Below are 19303 nucleotides of genomic sequence, written 5' to 3' on the forward strand. Positions count from 1 at the left end.
TGCCAGCTTCCAGATGATGGGGGTGCGGGGTGCTGGGAGCTCTGCGGTCTGGATGTGACCTTTGTCCTCTGGGCCCACTGAGGGAGATGTTGAATTCCAGACTTTTCAGCCTGGAGATGTTCCCCAGCCCCGGTAGGAGGCCTGCTCTGCTGCGGGGTGAGGGCTTCACAGGGGCAGGGATCCCACACACTAGCCCAGACTTGGCGGCGGCAGACGTTGGGAGCTCCTAGCTGGTGGGGAGGGCCCTCTTCCCTGTGACAGTCTCTCTCTCTCTCCCCACAGAATGGCCGAGCCTCGATTTAACAACCCCTACTTCTGGCCCCCTCCTCCCACCATGCCTAGCCAGGTAAGACAGCATTGTCCCTCCGGCCACCCTCCCCCTCTTGGAGATGTTTTGCTTTGCCCAGGGCTTGTCTGCGGCTTCCGGGCAGGGAAGGGACCAGGCATGGCCCAAGCCCCCTCAGTCCCTCTCCTCTCCGGCTCATTCGCAGCTGGACAACCTGGTCCTGATTAACAAGATCAAGGAGCAGCTGATGGCGGAGAAGATCCGGCCACCTCACCTGCCGCCCACGTCGGCCTCGTCGCAGCAGCCGCTGTTGGTGCCGCCGGCGCCGGCCGAGAGCAGCCAGGCGGTCATGTCGCTGCCCAAGCTGCAGCAGGTGCCGGGGCTGCACCCGCAGGCAGTGCCGCAGCCCGACGTGGCGCTACACGCGCGGCCGGCCACCAGCACGGTCACAGGTACCATGGGGCCGGGTGGGCGGGGCGGAGACCTGCCTGGGTGGGGGGCGTGGCGAGGATGGCACGTGGCTTGGTGAGGGCAGGGCGGGTGGGGCCTGGGGGGGAGCTCGGGTGGCGGGGCTAGTCTGCCTAGCCACAGCCACCAGATGTGCTCCAACCCTGTACCTGGAGGGCCCACCCCACTAAATCGACAGGACGAGGGGAGGGCCCAACCAGGGGCTCCTCAGGAAAGTTAAGTCAACATAGAGAACTTCAGGAATCCGGAGAAGAACCCTGATCAGACTTGGGGGTGGAAGGACACAGGGAAGATTTCCTTGGAGGAGCCAATATGCAAGGAAAGTTTGGCACTTAACTAGGGAAATGGAGCAGCAAGAGGAACCAGCATGTGTAGAGTGAGTGTAGAAAGCAAGAGTAGGACAGTCGGGGCGGGGGAGGTACAAGATGCTGATAGTCAAATGACAGCTCGCTCCAGTCGAGCTCCTGTATAAGTTTGCCAGTATTCATTTTATTCCTCTCAGCCATGCTGTGGGGTTGGTACTACTAGTATTAGGTTGCACAGTGGGCCGTTTTTGACTTAACAAAAACAGCAGTTTTGTGTGTTCACTTTAATGTCTTCGATTGACAGATGATGAAACTGAGGCACAGTTTCATAGCCAGGAAAAGGCAGAGGCAGGCACCGTGGTTCCAGAGCCCATTTGCTAACTCTCTTGTTCTCCCCAGTTCTGAGGCTGGAGAGGAAGCACGCACCAGATTGTGAAGGGCCCTGTGGGCCATGCTGCCTGTTTTGGGCTTTACCCTTGGGCAGTGGGGAGCCATGGAAGGTTTTTAAGAAAGGGAGGTGAATGCTCAGCTTTGGGTCAGAAAACTGGGTCTGGCCGCAAGGTTGGAACTGGCTTCATGGGAGACAGGCATGGAGGCAGGGAGATCTGTAGGAGAGGGTGGTGGCCTAGGCGAGGCAATGGGGGTGGAGAAAAGTGGACAGAGCTGAGTAACGTTGAGAAGAATGGACAGGGCTGGGTGCTAGACTGGCTGCGTGGGTGAGGTGTGGGGGGAGGGGTTGAGGGAGACTCAGGTACTGCCAATGAGATGGAACCATCAGAGGAGAGGTGGGGGAATCATAAGCTCCATCTTGTAAGTTGAAGCTGGGGTGCCAGGGGGACTTTCTGGTGTGGTGTCACAAGCCTGGGGATGCCTGATACCCACCTCAGAGCCTGGAGGCTACTGTGGCTGGGCCGTTGTTCCTTGCCTGGCTCACCCCTGCCTCTCTTGCCCCTCCTTCCTCCTTTCAGAGATGCCTAAGAATTACGGTGCTGGGTGAGCCTCCCCCAGGCTCCAGCCACAACTCTGCACATTCCCCCGTTATTATGATTTTATTAAATTTGTTTTTTCATTATAAAAGTAATATTAAAAAAGTAATATAGGCATATTAAGGGAAATTTGGAAAAAAGGGAAACTAAGAAAAAAAAATCACTCATAATCCCCAGCTCCTAACCCAGCAGTTTAGAGAGCCTTTTGGTCTATTTCATTCCTTTTTCATCGTTTTTGTTTGTTTTTTTAATATACGTGTGTATTTTGCTGAGCTTGTGGTAGGGCTGTGCCTATGACTTTAACTTGCTTTTCCTACTCTCCATGCTATCATAAACATGTTTAGTGCGTTTTTCACGATAAAGGTGAACATAGTCATTATAGAAAATTTAGAAACAGCAGACAAGCCGAAAGGAAAAAAATTAGTCCTAGTCCTTGTTAGCATTTTCATGTATTTTCTCTGTAATTTTCCCTTAATCACAGATGTCAGAAGTGGATGAATTTATCTAGTAAAAAATTTAAATAATATGGAATCAGACAGACAAAGTACGCAAATCTCCCTTACCAATAATTTTTTCCTCCCTAGAGAGAACCACATTTTACACACAAGGCAGTTTTGGTGTGTCTCTTCTCAGATCCATTTTTGTGCACTTACACACACACACCATGCTGTCTCCACATACACGTAGTTCGGGTGTGTGTTTTTAAGAAACAGATAGGTCGTTCGTATTGTCCGATTTGCTTTTTCACCCCACGGCACATTTTGGCTTTCTCTCTCTGTCATGTCATGGCTGCCTGGTCCTCTCTAAAAGGGATGGACCTCATCTCTCTATACAGCCCCTACTGAGGACCAACGGGTCGTGTCCAGTTTTGTCTGACTACCATTTTGTATGGAAGGTCCATGTACACATTCTTTGTGTTCATGGGCAAATATTTCTTTAGGGTGATTTCTAGAAGTAGAATTGCTTGGTCAAAAGTTACATACATTTAACATTTTAATGGTTATTGCCGTACAGCCCTCCATTGAAGTTGAAAATGCACACTCTCACCAGCACGCGGGCCTCAAACCATACTTGCGCCAGCTCTGGATATTGTCTTTTACAATGCGCAGAATTTTGTTTTCTTTTTTTAAAAAGCATAGTTTTCACCACATGATAGATACCATTTTTCATCTTTTTGTTTCCTTAACCTGATATTGTAAATGTTTCTAGTTCCTTCATTTTTAAGAGTTAACTTTTATTACAAAAGTAAAAAAAAAAATTGACTGTCAATCAGAAAGTACAGTTAAACCAAAAAAATATTTTTTAATTACTCCTAATTCTACCATCTATGTTACATTTTGGTATATCTCCTTCTCCTACTGACTTTCTCTGTGCATACATATGCCTTAGAATTTTTTTACAAATATAACTCTTTTAATGTTCAGCAGAAGAGATCGATTGCAATTCATTGAATCTTTCCCTAATATTGCGTATTTCGGTTGCCTCTAACTTTTACTATTATAAATCCTACAGTGGTGAAAATCTTTGTGCCTCAGTTTTTTTTTTTCTGTGGTTTGAATAATTTCTGAAGTGCCTGTTATCGAATTCTTTAGCCCTTAGGTATCTGGGGCATCTTACACATACACAAGCTCTCATTTCGTTACCCCTGGGGAATTTACAAAGGGAAGGGGAGGCTCAGAAGAAAGGCAGATAACCTGCCAAAGTCACACAGCGGGGTGGCCGGTGTTGCTCTGGCCGCTGCAGCCGCCCCTCATCCCTGCCCCCACCCCCATGTCTTCGCAGGTCTGGGGCTCTCCTCCCGGACCCCGGCTGTGAGCACATCCGAGTCCAGCGCGGGCACGGGTACCAGCACCCCGTCCACACCCACCACCACCAGCCAGAGCCGCCTCATCGCCTCGTCCCCCACCCTCATCTCAGGGATCACCAGCCCCCCCCTCCTGGACTCCATCAAGACAATCCAGGGCCACGGCCTGCTTGGCCCCCCCAAGTCCGAGCGCGGCCGCAAAAAGATCAAGGCGGAGAACCCAGGGGGCCCACCTGTCCTCGTAGTCCCCTACCCCATCCTGGCCTCAGGCGAGACTGCCAAGGAGGGCAAGACATACAGGTGGGGGTCTCAGCGGGAGGGGGTCCAGGTGGGCTTAGGGCAGAGGCTTGCATCAACGGCTGCTCGCAGGAGCCCAGCAGTGAGGGCTGGAAAGAGGGGTCCCAGGGGCTGAGGGTGGGGGCTGAGGACCAGGGAGTGGGGTCTGCTGACAAGCTGCGCCCACATCCCTTTAGAGGGGTTGTAGAGCTGAGGGCTGCCCCACCACAGCCTGGGGTCACGGGAGTCCCTTTCCTTCTCCCTTCAAACAGTGTGCTCCACCCTGAACATTAGAATCACCTGGGGAGCATTCAAAAAGTGCCAATACCAGGAACATGCCTCCAAAAATTCTGATTTAATTTGTTAGGGGGATGTGAGGGCCAGGTGTCAGCCTTTCTTAAGAGCTCCCCCGATCATTCTAAGGTGCAGCCTGGTTGAAAACTACTTACTCCTGGTGTCAGAGCCCCTCCCCCGGAACTGTGGGGTGTGGCCCTGTGTGACCTTTCACCAGGGTCAAGGAGCCTCTTCCCTGTGAGGTGTGAACCTGCTCCCTAGGCTACTGGAAATGTGCCCCCAGGTGGAAGAGATTTCTCCTCCAGATTGGAAGTTGTCCAGGCTGGGAACCTGCCCCCTGCCTTTCTCAGGTGGGCCTGTGTCCCTGGGACTCCTCATGGACATCTCTGTCACAGATTATGGTCTCTTTGATGCAGAAAGCATCCCTGAGCTATACGGGCAGGGGGTGCAGGGATCTTCCCAGGTGTGAACCTGCCTCTTGCCCCACAGGTGTAAGGTATGCCCGCTGACCTTTTTCACCAAGTCCGAGATGCAGATCCACTCCAAGTCACACACAGAGGCCAAGCCCCACAAGTGCCCGCACTGCTCCAAGTCCTTTGCCAACGCCTCCTACCTGGCCCAGCATCTGCGCATCCACCTGGGCGTCAAGCCCTACCACTGCTCCTACTGTGATAAGTCCTTCCGACAGCTCTCCCACCTCCAGCAGCACACCAGGTGAGTGGCCTGCCTGGCGTGGCCATCCTGTAGCCCCTTTTCAGCTCAGCACCTGTGCCTGTGCATGGGCCTGGTGCAAGGAGGGGCGAGGACCTTCTCTAGATGCTCATTGCCCTCAGGGTCAAGCCCAAATTCCTTTGCTTAGCATTTGAGGCCTTTTATGATACGGCCTCCGTGGACCTCACCAGCCTCAGCTCTCACTACTGCACCACCCTTCCCACTGTTTCTCATCTGCAGGTCTTTGAACATGCTGTGTCCTTTACCTGAAACACCCTCTCCATCTACCCTGTTTCTCTGGTCCTCTCCTATCCATCTCTCAGTCCAGCTTCCTCCAAGAAGTCCTCCCTGGCCCCCTGAGCTGGTTCCACAGGCCCTGTGGTCCCCATCACAGAAGTGGTAGGCTGTCTTGTCCTTGCCTGCTTATTTGCCCACCACCCCCAATATATTGGGACCTCTTGAAGGCCAGGACTTGGTCTCCTCCATTTCTTTCATTTTCCATTGTGTATCATAGACATCTAGGCATTTGTTCAATATTTATGGAATAGATAGAACTGGCTTTTTATAAGGTATACAAGTCATCCATTTAATAGATAGTTATAGAGCTTCTTATATAAACCAAATGTGATTCTGGGTACTGGGAATACAGCAATGAACAAAACAGACAAAAACTCATGCCTTTGTGGGGCTTATGGTCTGGTCCAGTGTGTGAACGGGGAGACTCAGAGATATAAGTGCTTTAAGGAAAGAAAAGTTTTTGTGGGGAATACAGACATCTGAAAGACTGACCCACCAAATAAAAATACCATGGGGATTTAAAGAAAATAAATGGTTACCAGGATCGCAGTTCAACTCTTCAGAGGAGAAAAAACACAGCATTTTTCTCCCGGGGTGACTGTCATGTCTGTAAGCATTGCTATGTGTTCGCCAGTATCAGCATTGTAAAAGTCAAGGATAAAATTGTTTTTGCTGTGGAGTTTGTAACTTACAGAAAGTGCTCAAGGTTTTCTCCATTTTGGGGACGAATGCTAGACCGATGTTTCCTTCAGAAGACTCAGTTTTTTATTTGTCTTTTTGTCAATTATTTATCTCTGCTGTCTTCGTGTGCCTTATCCCAGGGCGCAACATGTTTTGTCTGTTTCTCGGACTTCGGGGCATGATATGTAAGTTGGTTAGTGAGAAACAAATAGCAGCAAGACAAGGCATCAGTCTCCTTTTCTTGTTCCCATGCCTCCTAAGCCATGGATTTGACCCCATAAGTCTGTTCCAGCAATTTTCTGATGTTTGGCATCACTTTGATTTTTTGAAGTTTGGCCAGTTCTATGTACATAGAGGTGTATGTAACAAGGTGTTGATTAATCAAGTCCCCTTAGTTGGATATTTATTAAAATTAGAGCACATGATCCTAAGGTTAGAGTCAAGAGACCCTGTAAAGCCCCTGGGTCATAATTTTAACCTGTGTGTATGTGTGCGTGTATGTAAAGTTTTCTCTATCTAAGATTAGGAACCTGGAATTGTTTAGTTTACCTCTGTCAGGTTTGTCTCTACAACCTAAAAACGGTAGAGTACCTTCTTGTTGGAGAACCCCCAAGTTTATCAGTCCCCGGGCTAGCAGGAGCGACTTTTGCTACAGCCTCAAAGGCTGCGGTTCCACAGCCACGGAGGAAACCCGGCCTAGTGTCCGGCGGCCTGGGGAGGCCACGTTCCCGCATGTTGGGCACAGTCCTTGTTTTTTACTGTTAGGCTTGTTATGCCTGATTAAATGAAATTTGTCCTTAAATGTGGCATCTCTGGCATAGTCATGGTTACAAATTCGATTTATCCAGTTATATCCTGTTAGGAAGGAGGACAGATTCTTACTGAACCTCCGTACAGAACTGGTAATGATCATGAAAAGAAGAGTCTCAGTGAAGACACTTTAAATATTGTTTAGCAGTTTTTCTGAGTAATGTCAGTCACATCTGTTGTTTTCAACAGAAGTATTACTTTAAAATTTCCTTGATAAGTCATTAATTTATATCTATGTTAAATTTTCATAGTATTTCCCCTCCAGAATTCTGAAGGGTTAGTTGAAACAAGGCACCATTTAAGGAATATTATTCCAGTTTGTACAAACATAGCCTCCTAAGTTGAGGATTAGAGATTTAGAAAAGAAAAAAAAAAAAAGGTTCTTTTATATGCCTTTTAGAAAATAGAACATTTACTACACTTAAATCACTTCCATCCAATCCTAGGTTGTAATTTCTGTTCTGCTGATCTCGGGTACTGAGTCTGCTTTGCACAGTTGTCTCCTTCGGGGCTAAAGACTCTTGGATCCTGTCTTGACCTTGGGCTGTGTCTGGTTGTGGTGCTGGTGTCAGCTTGGAAGCCTGTGTCCATTTGTCCAGTCCCTGACGTCTAAACAGCCAAGCGCGTGTGGTACAGTCCTCTACCAAGGCTGTGTTTTCTTTGGAAGACTCAGTCTCTGACTACAGCTTGAAGCAAAGGCCTATAGGCAAGTGTGTGTTGGGGGCGGGGGGGCGGGTGGAATCAGACCTGTTGATAAGATTGAATGACTCTGGTCTGTTTGTTATAACAGTGAACAGTATCAGAACAGAGGAGAATGAAGTCTTCAGATTAAGAAAGTACTATAAGTAGCAAGAGCATTGACTCACCTTCGGGGTCTTTTAATTGATCTCATAAAGCATGTGTTATGACTGGCACTAATTGATAAATGTAGTTAAATCTAAAAAAAAGATCTTTTTAAAGACATATCTGTGATGATACTTATTGTGATGATACTCTGTACACGAAACTAAGTTGTTGGGTTTTCCCCTACATCTTAAAAAAATATACAAATACATATTATAATATATAATTACATATTTAATTATATATGATATTGATATATATTTTTATAAATTATATATAATTACATATGTTCATAAAATTAACTCGGGGAGATTGAGTTTCTCTTCTTTTGCTTTGCCAACTTTCTTCTACTAGAAGCTTCATAGGACAGCTCTCACTCTAGTGTTTGGCTAATTAAATATATGGAGAATACAAAACATGCCCAATCGTTTGGATCACCCTTATTTTTATAACGCGAAGGAGGAAATCTTTGGTGTTGCCCAGTGGCCATCTGGAGACTCCAAGAGCCTTTGGGTGTAAAAAAAAAATCTTAGTAATTTTATTATTCTGGTTTTGAGAAAGACTATATCACAAAGTTGGCAGAGTCAGCAAGATACGCCCATCAGTATAGTAGAAAATACACACAGTAGCAAGTAGTGACAATTATTAAGAAACCTAGTTTTTTCAGAAGGAGGCTTTTGTTTAAAAATATTACTTAAGACTGTGACAAAACAAGCAATAAGAAATTAAGGGGCCCTGAAGAGAGTGTTTCGTCAGAATGTACCTGGACCCGGGGATTGCTCTCCATTCCTAAGGGCACAAAATTTTTTTTTCTTTTGAGCGACTTGAGTTCTGAATGGTGAGAAATCAAACAAGCAACATGAAGGTCCTATCAGCATTTAGGGACACATTATTAGTCATTGGGCGGTGGCATGTGTAATTAAACTGGTGTGTCCTAACCCAGTGACAAAGAGGAGTGGGTCCCAAATGTCCACAGGTCTCAGAATTCTTTAGACAAACAAAAAAAGCCAAATATAAAGAAGCAACCACATTCTGGTTTCCTTGTTTTCTACTATTCCTGTTTTTTTTTTTTTGCCCCTTGATGGGGGACCTGACAATCAAGGTGTATAATCAAATACATCTTCCCAGTGTTGCTGCCAATAACGAAGGGAATAAAAGAAGGTCACGTCCAAAACTGAACCAGCTCTTGTCAAGGAATAGAAGTGGAATTAGAGGCAGGTTGACCAGGCGTCATCCTGGTTGTTGAGAAGGATTTCTCAAGTAATGTAGTTTAGTGGTGCTGGGGACACTGGAGCATCTTGGTCAGACCTTCACCTGTGCAAGGAAGGCACAAGTAAAGATAAGCAGGTGACTTGCAAAGTGTTCAAAAATCCAGACTTCAGAAGGATCAGCCCAGTAAATACTATCATATGCATTTAAAGAGAAACCAAGCAGAACTTTGTAGCGAGTCTGTTCATGGTAGAAAAACAGCGGTGACCTCATGCAGATAGCGTATTATAAGACCACAGATATCACGATGCAGCAGGGAGAACATCGTTTTGTCAGGGAGCTAGTTAGTTAGGTACGGGAGAGGGCTCAAAGTTTAATTTTGGGGGAGATCTCATGCCGGATAGAGTAACTCTAGATTTGCTTGTTCAGGCTGCAGTGTGTTTCTTTGCCTTCATTTTTCTTCTCCTGACTGTGATATTATGCACATGTGTAATGATAATCGTGGCAGGGGCAAGAGTCATTCTGTTTTCTCAAGTCTGATAATGGTAATGGTAATAAATTCATAACAAATGTTCTTTTTCAAAAAGCTCCTATGTGCTTGGCCCTATATAGGTGTTTACATGCAGGGTGTCCATAACGTCCTAGACAATGTGAATGAATTGTGTTTATAAATAAGACATAACACATCTGAAAATGCTGCAGAGAGGGAACCTTACCCTTCAAGTTAAGAATGCAAGACCAGGGAAGGTTAAATTTCACTGTCACTACCATTGTTTAAGTTACAAGCACATGACTGAAACCAATCTCTATAATGTGCCATTTCTTACTTGAGAAATAAATGATAAATGGTAACTAATGAATCCTCAATAATTTTATTTAAACATTGAATAAATTCCCTTTTGTTTTTCATAAAATTGTTTATATTAAGTAGAAATGAATGTATCAAGAACTAACACCAAGAAAATTTATGAACGTCCTATATATGGGTCATTAATCCTTAATTCCTTACCATCTTTATTATTATCCCTGTTGTAGAGATGAGGAAACTCAGGTTCAGAGAGGCAGTCACTTGTCCAAGGTCACCGTGCTAAGAGGAGGCAGAAGTGCGATTGGAGCGTAGAGAACCAAGGAACAGCCCACGCGTCAGGAAGGGAGGGGCTGGGTTGCCAGGCTGCGGTGTCAGCTCACCTGGGTGCTGAGCTCCGAGGCAGGAGAACAGAAGGAGTCTTGGAGGACCAGGGGTAGGGCTGGGGCAGTGTGAGTATCAGGGTAGTCGAGGGGCACCCATTTCAGCTCGACTTCCTTGTGCTGGAGTTGGCGGTGAGCTCTATCACCACAGGTGTGGGAGCCAGAGCTGGGTTCCCCATCTTCCCGCCCCCCCCACCCCGCCAGTGAGATGATGCCCCACAGTGAAGGCTTGGTCCTAACTTGAAAATCAAGGACTGAAGAGATTTGGGGCCAGTTATCAATGATCCCACCTGTGAGATCAGGTAGCCTGGTCCTTCCACAGTTGCTCCTTGAAGCTAGCCCAGTGCTGGGTGCCACACACAGGGACAGACCAGCGATTGGAGGCAGGCTCTTGCCCAAAGGAATGCCCATCACAGCCTGAGAGGCTGTTGGATATGGAACCTTCCCTGAGAGGGAAGTACATGGTGGAAGTTGGAGATCACTTGGGCCGGGTGTTGAAAGGTCCTAATGAGAGTGGGGAAGGGTATTCTTAGCAGGGGGAACAGCGTGAGCAAAGGCTCAGAACTTTGCTGGGCAATGTGTCTCCCTGTGTGTTGGGGGGAGGTTAGTAAGTGTTCTGCAGAGGTGAGGAGCGGGAGCTGGGTGGGGGGAGTGCTTCAGAGACCGAGGCCTTGAGTGCTGGGGCAGCGGAGGAGGCCAAGCAGGGCCATGACAAGTCACTTCCCTGCCCTGCTGCTGTGGTGGCGGTCAGGATCGGAGAGGCTGAGGCTGGGAGTCCAGGCAGGAGGCTAGGCAGCTGGGGCACTTCGGGAGGCGGCGAGAGGGGGAGTTTCCTGGTCAAGAGGGCTTGGTTGGGTCCCTGGGGAACGACCTGAAGTTCCCGGAGGACCATTGATCAGTCGATCAACAAACACTTGTGAAATACACCTGAGGAATGGGTGTTGCTGATTACACCGAACGTATTACTGTTGTTAATGACTGACTTTAGAGAGAAAGAACTCAGTTCCCTTCATTCAGTCGATGACTATGTACCAAGTCTCTGCTGAGCCTATGCCAGGACCTGGGCTGATGGTGGTGAGTGAGACCAAACGAGCTTTTGCTCTCAGGGAGCAGCCAAGAAATCAGTGACTGGACAGACTTCTGCTTGAGGAGTGGGCTGTAGAGGCCAGGCCTAGGCTGGGGGTCAGGGAAAGCTGCCACGAACAAGGGACTTTTATACTGAGAACAGGAGTGTGGGTTTAGCTGCGGGAACAGTGTGCCTGGAAGAGGGAACAGCCTGGATAAAGGACTAGGGATAGGAAGGAACGTGGAATGCTGGTGGAGCTGGCGGGAGGCTGGTGAGGCCGCAGCCTTGGGTTAGGGGAGAGGCATGACTTGAGCAGCAGTGGGAGGTGAGGACTTGAGTGTGTATTGAGGGGTTTAAAATGTCCTGGGGTCCCTTAGTCTGTCTCCTCTGCCGCTGGACCCCTAGCTGAATGAATTCTGCAGCCCCGGAGAGAAATGAGGATGGGATGAAATGAGACTCTGGCATCAGGCGGAGTCGGTCTAGATGGCCCTGAAGTTCCATCCAGTGTAGAGATAGGGTACCTGAGATGATGTCCTCAAACATGCGACACCTGGAAGTGTGCAGACAGAATAGGGCTTCTCAGAACCGGGCCAGCCCAGCTCCACTTGGCCTTGCATCTGAGACTGGGCCGTCCCTGCCCTTGAGATGCCCCAATCTAGTTGAGAAGACAGACAGGGAGTGGCCTCCCTTGTTGAGGATGTGGCCGGGCACAGGGATGATGGGCATCAATCAAACATGGTTCCCAGATGAGAAGTGGTTCTCTGACCAGACCATAGGGTGCATAGGAGCCAGGAGCGGAGGCCGGACCACATGGCCAAAGGCACTAAGGAATTTAGATTCCATCGGGGTTGATAGTGGGCAATCTGTTGTGGTTTATTGACAGCAGGGAGTGTTTCTTATTCAAGCCCTTCCAGCACGAGGCCTGGCCTCTGTCTGATGAGTCTGTTGATGGGCAGAGCAAACCCGGCCACTAAGGTGGGCTGGGGCTTAGGGAAAGGTGACACCATGCGGCCAGCTCATTGGTGAATTAGGCAAATGAGGTTCAGGCCCAGCTGGTATTTTACTGCCCACCTGCTTGGCGCAGAGGTTTCAGTAGAACAGATGGTTAAAGACAAGGCCTGGGTGATATTGTGGAGAGCAGGGAGGGCCGCCTGTCCGTCTGTCCATCTGTCTGTGCTGGGGTCCTGAGCCCCGTTTATGCATCTCATCTCCATTCACCTCCGTCCTTGTCTGGCCATTGAACAGAAACAGGCTGTACCACAGATCAGCCATCAGCCTTCAGGTCACTGCTCCAAAGTCACCTTCTTGATGAGGCCCTACCTTGGTCACCCTGTTTAAAATCGCACCCCCTCCCTCCCTGGCACTCATGATTCCATCACCTGGTTCTTATTAGCACTTATGACCTCCCACATGTGACTGACTTACCTTATGCTGATCGTTTGTTTCCACAAGGCAGTGGTTTTTGTCTGTTTTGTTCACTGAGACATTCCGAGTACCTAGCATGGTGCCTGGCACATGGGTACCTGAAATAATAAATGTTAATGAATAATGATACTGGCAAGTGTTTACTGAGTGCTGACTTTGTGCCGATTCTTGGTTAAGCCCTTTACATGTATTGTCTGTCTTCAGAAAGCCCAGCGAGGGGCTGTATTTTTATACCCATTTTGCAGATGAGGAAACTGAGGCTCAATGATTTGCCCGGCTAATAATGGTTGAGCCAGGATGAGAACCCAGGGATGGGAGGACAGAGGGGCTGAGCTTCAGGGACACCTAGTCCAACGTGGCTGCCAGATGAGAAGTGGTTCTCCTCCTCTCAGTAGCTGGGGTGACCGCGTAGCCATCATGGACATGTGCCAACATGGGGAGAGGGTGGGAATTGGGGGCCGATCAGAGGGAGGTGTCTCCTGAGAGAAAGGAGCAGGCAGGCAGAGAAGCTCCTGGCAAAGCCGAGTCTGTGCTCTTTTCAATGGGTGGTCTGCAGGTGGAATTTTTAGAAGAGTGGGCCAGGATACAGTCAAAATGAGCCCACTACGACGAGCTGGAGGCCTGGGCCGGGTCACTGAGAGGGCACCAGTGGAGGGTTGGGTTCAGCAGGGACCTTGTGGAGCAGGGAGCCTCTGGTCACAGACTGGCGGTGGGAGGCCAGAGGAGGAAGGAGAGGAGGTGACCTCTGAAGTCCCCAGCTCTTGCCTGGGGCTCTCACTCTCTCAAGAGTGTGTGCAGTGGAGCCTGCCTGGGAGGCTTTGGGGGCCAGAGGTGTGAGACAGGCCAGCCAAAGGCTTGGGGGCTGGAGCTGGCCTATGGGTACCTGTCAGGGACCCCACCTCATTGGGCTGCCCATTGCAGAATCCACACAGGCGACAGACCCTACAAGTGCCCGCATCCTGGCTGCGAAAAGGCTTTCACTCAGCTCTCCAACCTCCAGGTGAGTGGCCGCCTGCCTCCTGCCCGCCAGGTGCACAGTTGCCCTCCCGAAAAGGGAACATAAGGAGGGGTTGGCGCTGGGGGAGGCCTGCTGGTTCCTGACCCCCCTGCTGTGCTCCCCACAGTCTCACCAGCGCCAGCACAACAAGGACAAGCCCTACAAGTGTCCCAACTGCTACCGGGCCTACTCGGACTCCGCCTCCCTGCAGATCCACCTCTCAGCCCACGCCATCAAGCACGCCAAGGCCTACTGCTGCAGCATGTGCGGGCGGGCCTACACCTCGGTGAGTGCCTGGTGTCCCTGGGGGAGCCCCTTCCTCTCCTTGGGCCTCAGCTTCTTCCTCCGCCTCCTCAGATTTGTACTGACTTGCCCCATGTTTCAGACAAGGAAGCTGAGGCCTAGAGAAGGGAAGTGTCTCCTCACGATCACAGTGAGCGGCAGAGCCAGGCCTTCTGCTTCCAGGTTCTCTCTTTGGCCGTCCTGGGCTGAGCTCTCAGCCCCCTGGTGGCCTTTAGCCTGGTGGCTGAGACGTGGTTCCCTCCATGCCCTGGAACACTCCAGGCAGTGGACAGGGGGCCTGGCACCCTGCTCTCCAGAGCCAGGGAGGGGAAAGGGCCTTACACCCCGGGGGAAGCTGCAACCCCCATCATGGCCACAAGGTGGCACAGTGACCTTGCCCAGAGCCACCCTCATGTCTCAGGAAAGGCCTGAACAGTGCCAGAAAAGGTCCTCTTCTAAGTCCCTGTCTCTGAGTGTGAATTTCCCTAAACAGGGGCCTTTCAACACCCAGAAAACTGAGTCCAGGTGAGTCACTTGTGTGTCTGCTTATGGCTAGTTAAATATTCTGGGTAACAGACCCCAGTGTATACCCAAATAGAGATCACTGAGCCTCAGTTTTCTCATCTATAAAATGGAGGTGATAGTTCTTAACTCATAGGGCTATTGACGTCTAATCCACCTTAGTTAACAGTTATTTATTCATTCAGTGTTTACTGAACACTTGTGCCAGTACTTGGGAATCAGAATGAATCAGACATATTCTTGGCCTCCAGGGAGGTTAAAGTCTACTGACGAAGACATCTTAAACAAGTAAATGTGGTAATGACAAATTGTGGCAATTGCTCCAAGGAGAGTTTCTCAACCTCGGTCCATGTGGACATTTGGACAGGATACCTTTTTGCTGGGGGGCTCTCCTATGTATTATAGGATGTTTAGCAACATCCTTGGCCTCTGCTGACTAGTAACCTCCTCCCTAAGTTGCGACAACCCAAGAATGCCTCCAGACTTTGATAAAGGTCCCCTGAGGGTGCGAAATCACCTCTGATCGACAATCACTGCTATGAAGGAAAGTATATTTTGAAAGACAACCACAGGGAGGACAACATGGAGTTGGGAAAGGGATAGGTCTGGGTAGGCCATCTGAGGAAGTAACATTTAGATGAAGCCTTGCAGGATGCCGAGCCAAGTGAGGAGGAGAAGGAAGGGAGACAGTTCTTGTTCCGTGCAGGGGAACAGTGAATGCAAACCTCCTGAGGTAGAACAAACATGGTGTATTCCAGGAACTGAAAGAAAATTGGGTCACATGGGGCCGTGGGCCTGTTAGGGAGTTTGTCTATTTTTCCGGGTTGAATGGGAAGCCATTGGGAGGGGACCAACATACACCCAGCATTCAGCAAGCTATAGCCCTGGCTGGTGCCTGACAGATACTGACCACAGGCAGGGCTATAGCTTGCTGAATGCTGGGTGTATGTCATTTGTCCTTCCCTGGAGTTCAAAGGGCAGAGGAGAGTTGAGAGACTGCGAAGACAGAACCTGTCCCCTGCAGGGACAAGGGCTTTGAGGAGGTATGTGAGAACCCTCCCTAGAGACCTAGGAGCCCCACTCAGCTGACCTTCAGTCAGTCCCAGCCTCAAGTTCTTGACCCTCCTACACACATCCACTTGTAGAGAAGGGGCTGCCAGTGTTCATGGGCCGTGGTTCTTAGACGGGATCTGTCTCAATTTTTGGGGGAAGGGAGGATCAGCTATTGCCTGGGCTGAGGCCCACCCTGAATTGGGCCTGACTGGACTTTATAGAACAAGAATAATTACCTTTTTTTTTTTTTTTAACATTTTAATGGATTGATTTTTAAATTAATACGTAAAAGAAACATTTTAGAATAGTGAACCCTCATGTTCCCATTGGCCCCCAGAACCATTAACTATTCCTGCTTCATACATATTCCTATTTTTTGAAGTAAAACTAACATCATATTGTTTCATCTGAAAATTTTCACCGTGTCTAAACATAAGCACTCCTTTTTTGAACATATCCACAGACTTTTATATAATAACCTTAAAATAATTGGCCGTTAAGTCCCAAATATCATCAGATACCCTGTCAGTATTCACATTTTCATGTGTTTCATGAATGCCATAATTCTTTTTACTTACAATTTTATTTTTTAATCAAGATACAAATAAGATTTCTACATTGCACTGGGTTAATATATCTTTTAATTTATTGGTTCCTCCCATCCCTGCCTTTTTTCCCCCTTGTAATTTATTCGTAGAAGAATAGTTTCCTAGTTTCCATTTGGCAACCACATTTGAGGGCTTCCTCTGCCGGATTCTGAGCAGATTGAGGTATGAGGCCAGGAAGTGGCAGGCGGGAACCAGAGCACCACTTTGCAGCTTAGTGTGACAGCCTGTGGGCCTGAAGGTGACTACGCCCACCCATTCTTGGGTGCCAGGTCAGACTAGGCAGAGCCTTCGGAGGACTGTCAAGGGAGGAGCTAAACATGCCCAGTTTATGCTTGCAAAGTCACTAATCAGATCAGGCCCCGCTTCTCCCCGGGGGAGCATTGAGTGTGGGGTGGGGTGCAGAGGCCCAGGCTCCTACCACCACCTGGAATGAAATGCAGAGACCAGGGAAGGAGTGGTCCCCACAACCCTTACTGCATGCTAAGAGCTTTATCCACATCATCCTAGCAACCTTTTGAGATTGTTCCTGTCCTATCCCTGCTTGCAGAGGAAACAGGCTTGGAGGGGTGAGACGATTTGTCCAGAACTAGGCTCAAACCCAGGCCTGCTGCTCTACTCTCGCTGGGAGCACCAGCCAGATGGGGGCAGCCATGCTTAAGTGGGCAGGCAGGCTGAGGTGCAGCCAGCATACTGTGCTACAGCCAGCTGGTAAGTGGCAGCTTGCCTGGCCTTAGGGAGTTCCAGGTGGGCACTGCTGAAGGGCGAGCCTGGTGCCTGCTGACTCTCTAGCCAACATGCCGTGGACTCGGACTCTGGTCACTGAGCCAGCCCCTACCCCTGGTGGTAGTGGAGCATCCCTGGAAACCATGCCAATGCTCATCTGCCCTCCAAGAGCTGTAGCTGTTCACCGCTAGCTGGCCCACCTGCCAAGGAGCCATCCAGTGGCCACTTTGGGAACTGCAGCCTCTTCTGCCTCCCCTGCCAGTGGTGATTTTTAATGTTCTGAATCTCACCCCTGCCCACAGGAGACCTACCTGATGAAGCACATGTCCAAACACACGGTGGTGGAGCACCTGGTGAGCCATCACTCGCCCCAGAGGACGGAGTCCCCCGGCATCCCGGTGCGAATTTCCCTCATCTGAGCCGACCCGAGGCCCTGCCCTGCCCTGCCCACTGGCAGACACAGACCGAGGCAGCACCAGGCCCAGACTCCCTCCAGGGCCCTCCAGGAACAGCTGAGCTCTCTCATGACCTTCCTGACCTTCCAGAAAGCCTGGGCTGCAGAAACCCTGCCCAGTCCAGCTCCGGGGGTGTCCAGGCCAACTGCAAGATTCTGGACTGTTTGGTGGCATCCAAAGATGATCTCAAAGCACTTTGAAGCTCTCTGTTGGGTTTTCTTTTTTCGCCCACCCTTCACTTGCTTCACCGTTTTTTTTTTTTTTTTTAAGTTTGTTTTGGAAATAACAAAAAAAAAAAAAAGATATTTATTGGCCAAGAAGTTGGTGCTGCTAAGACCGAGAAATTAAGAGTTGGACAGATGGACACAGAGAACCAGAGGGCAGCAGGGGACCTTCTCTTGCCACAGCCTCAGGTCTTGAGAGAAGGCTCAGGCCTGGGTTTCTGGACTGCAAAGGGGGCCTCTGGTGGGAGGGGGCAGGAGGCAGCTGAAGTGAGCCACTTACCCTGGGTTCCCAGCTCAACCCTCGAGCTGTGCCCTGGGCAGCACTGAGCGGAGGGAGGCAGCAGCTACGGAAGCTGCCCAGGCTTCAGGAGGTGAAACGAGAGGGGCCAGGAGATCTGCAGGACCAAAGGGTGCAGTGTTGGGCTGGGCTGGGTGCCAGCCCAGAGACATGGGGTGGGGTGGGCTGGGTAAGACCTGTGCCTCCCCAAACCCCTACCCCCCCTGCCCTGAAGACCACCCCAGTCTACCTCGGTGCTGGCCAGGAAACCTATTGGCTACCTCTCCTACCATCCCAGACTGTGGGCAGCGGGATGGGGAGGGAGTGGGCCTGGGGCTCTGACCCCCTCCATAATTTCCTCCAGATGGGGCAGTCAGTACCCAGGGAGGATTGGTCTTCCCTGCCACGGAGGGGGGAATCCCCAGCCCAGGCCCTAGGCTCCTCGGCAGGGAAGGGATCCTCAGAAAGGAGGGTCCCAGGAGCAGCCCCTGCCCTCAGCCCTCACAGACACACCCCAATCTGAAAGCCATGCGTGTCCGTGTATATAGGAACTATGTACAGAGCCCGGAGAAGACCCCCTCCATCCCCTGGGAAAAAAAAAAAAAAAAAAAAAACTAGACAGAAACTCATCTATATATTCTGTATCTGGAGTTCCGTTTTGAATATTAACTGTGTTATTTTTATACACTTTTTAAGCCTTAACTCACCATTGATTTACCAGTTTAACGTTTCCTGGGGTTTCTTTTCCCACGGGGTTCTCTGCCCCAGCCCCCACCCCACCCCTTCGTTTGACTTGCGTCGTCTGATACTCAGTATTGTAGCTTTTCGTCCGCATGTTACTACCCTGTAAATATGCTGTTATACATACTGTTAACACCCTTTGCTTTTTTCTATGGGACCTCCAGGCCACCGTATTTAGAACTAGTTACCTTATTAAAAAAGAGAAAACAGTCTGTTGGCTTCTCAGTCTGCATCTTGGTGGCAGGGAGGTAAGGGCAGGTGCCCCTCAATGCTTCAGAGAAGACAGTTGCATTATATTTAAGAAAAGGGGGTGAGGAGCAAAATAAAAATCCAGTGTGGGGGAAAACACTAAAGGGGGCAAGACACAAAGGAATTCCAAACATTCTGCTCTTTGTATTTCTCTGTTGTGAAGAATAAACTGTACCTGCACCTGGGCGGCGGTGGTGTGTGGCGTGCTCTGTGCGAGGGCGGGGTTGGGGGGCACCTTTCCACTGCTCCTCTCCCCTCCCCCGCCCCCCAGACTAGGGCAAGAAGGGAAATGGCTGCTCGCTGCGGGCCAGTTGCAGCTGCTCAGCTGAGTGCCTGGTGTTGATTACCTCACGATCCCTTACAAAGTTGGCAGCGAACCAAGAGATTTTTTCACTGAGGATCATGCTGCAATTAAGTGGCAGGGACATAAATTTAACTCAGGTTTGTCTAGTGCGGAAGCCTTTTTAGTTGTATGGGGTCCGGCAATGAGATTCACTGCCCCTTTTCCCAGAAGGGCAGCCGC

At 49.7% G+C, this 19303-nt stretch overlaps 1 protein-coding gene across 5 annotated transcripts in view; it reads left to right on the forward strand.

The window, feature by feature from the left end:
* The window catches only part of ZNF362 (zinc finger protein 362), a 37376-nt gene extending 18411 nt beyond the window's left edge, over positions 1-18965 (forward strand). For all 5 annotated transcript variants that reach the window (XM_036227413.1, XM_016150524.2, XM_036227188.1 and 2 more), the window contains 7 exons: positions 283-346; positions 492-738; positions 3828-4149; positions 4909-5133; positions 13571-13649; positions 13774-13932; positions 17137-18965. In XM_036227413.1, the coding sequence (XP_036083306.1) occupies positions 283-346; positions 492-738; positions 3828-4149; positions 4909-5133; positions 13571-13649; positions 13774-13932; positions 17137-17253 (1213 nt within the window). In that variant the 3' untranslated portion in view covers positions 17254-18965. The remainder of the gene's footprint in view (positions 1-282; positions 347-491; positions 739-3827; positions 4150-4908; positions 5134-13570; positions 13650-13773; positions 13933-17136) is intronic.
* Positions 18966-19303: the final 338 nt, after the last annotated feature.

The sequence above is a fragment of the Rousettus aegyptiacus genome, unplaced genomic scaffold, assembly GCF_014176215.1.
Source record: "Rousettus aegyptiacus isolate mRouAeg1 unplaced genomic scaffold, mRouAeg1.p scaffold_m13_p_1, whole genome shotgun sequence".
In the NCBI taxonomy this organism is placed as follows: Eukaryota; Metazoa; Chordata; class Mammalia; order Chiroptera; family Pteropodidae; genus Rousettus; species Rousettus aegyptiacus.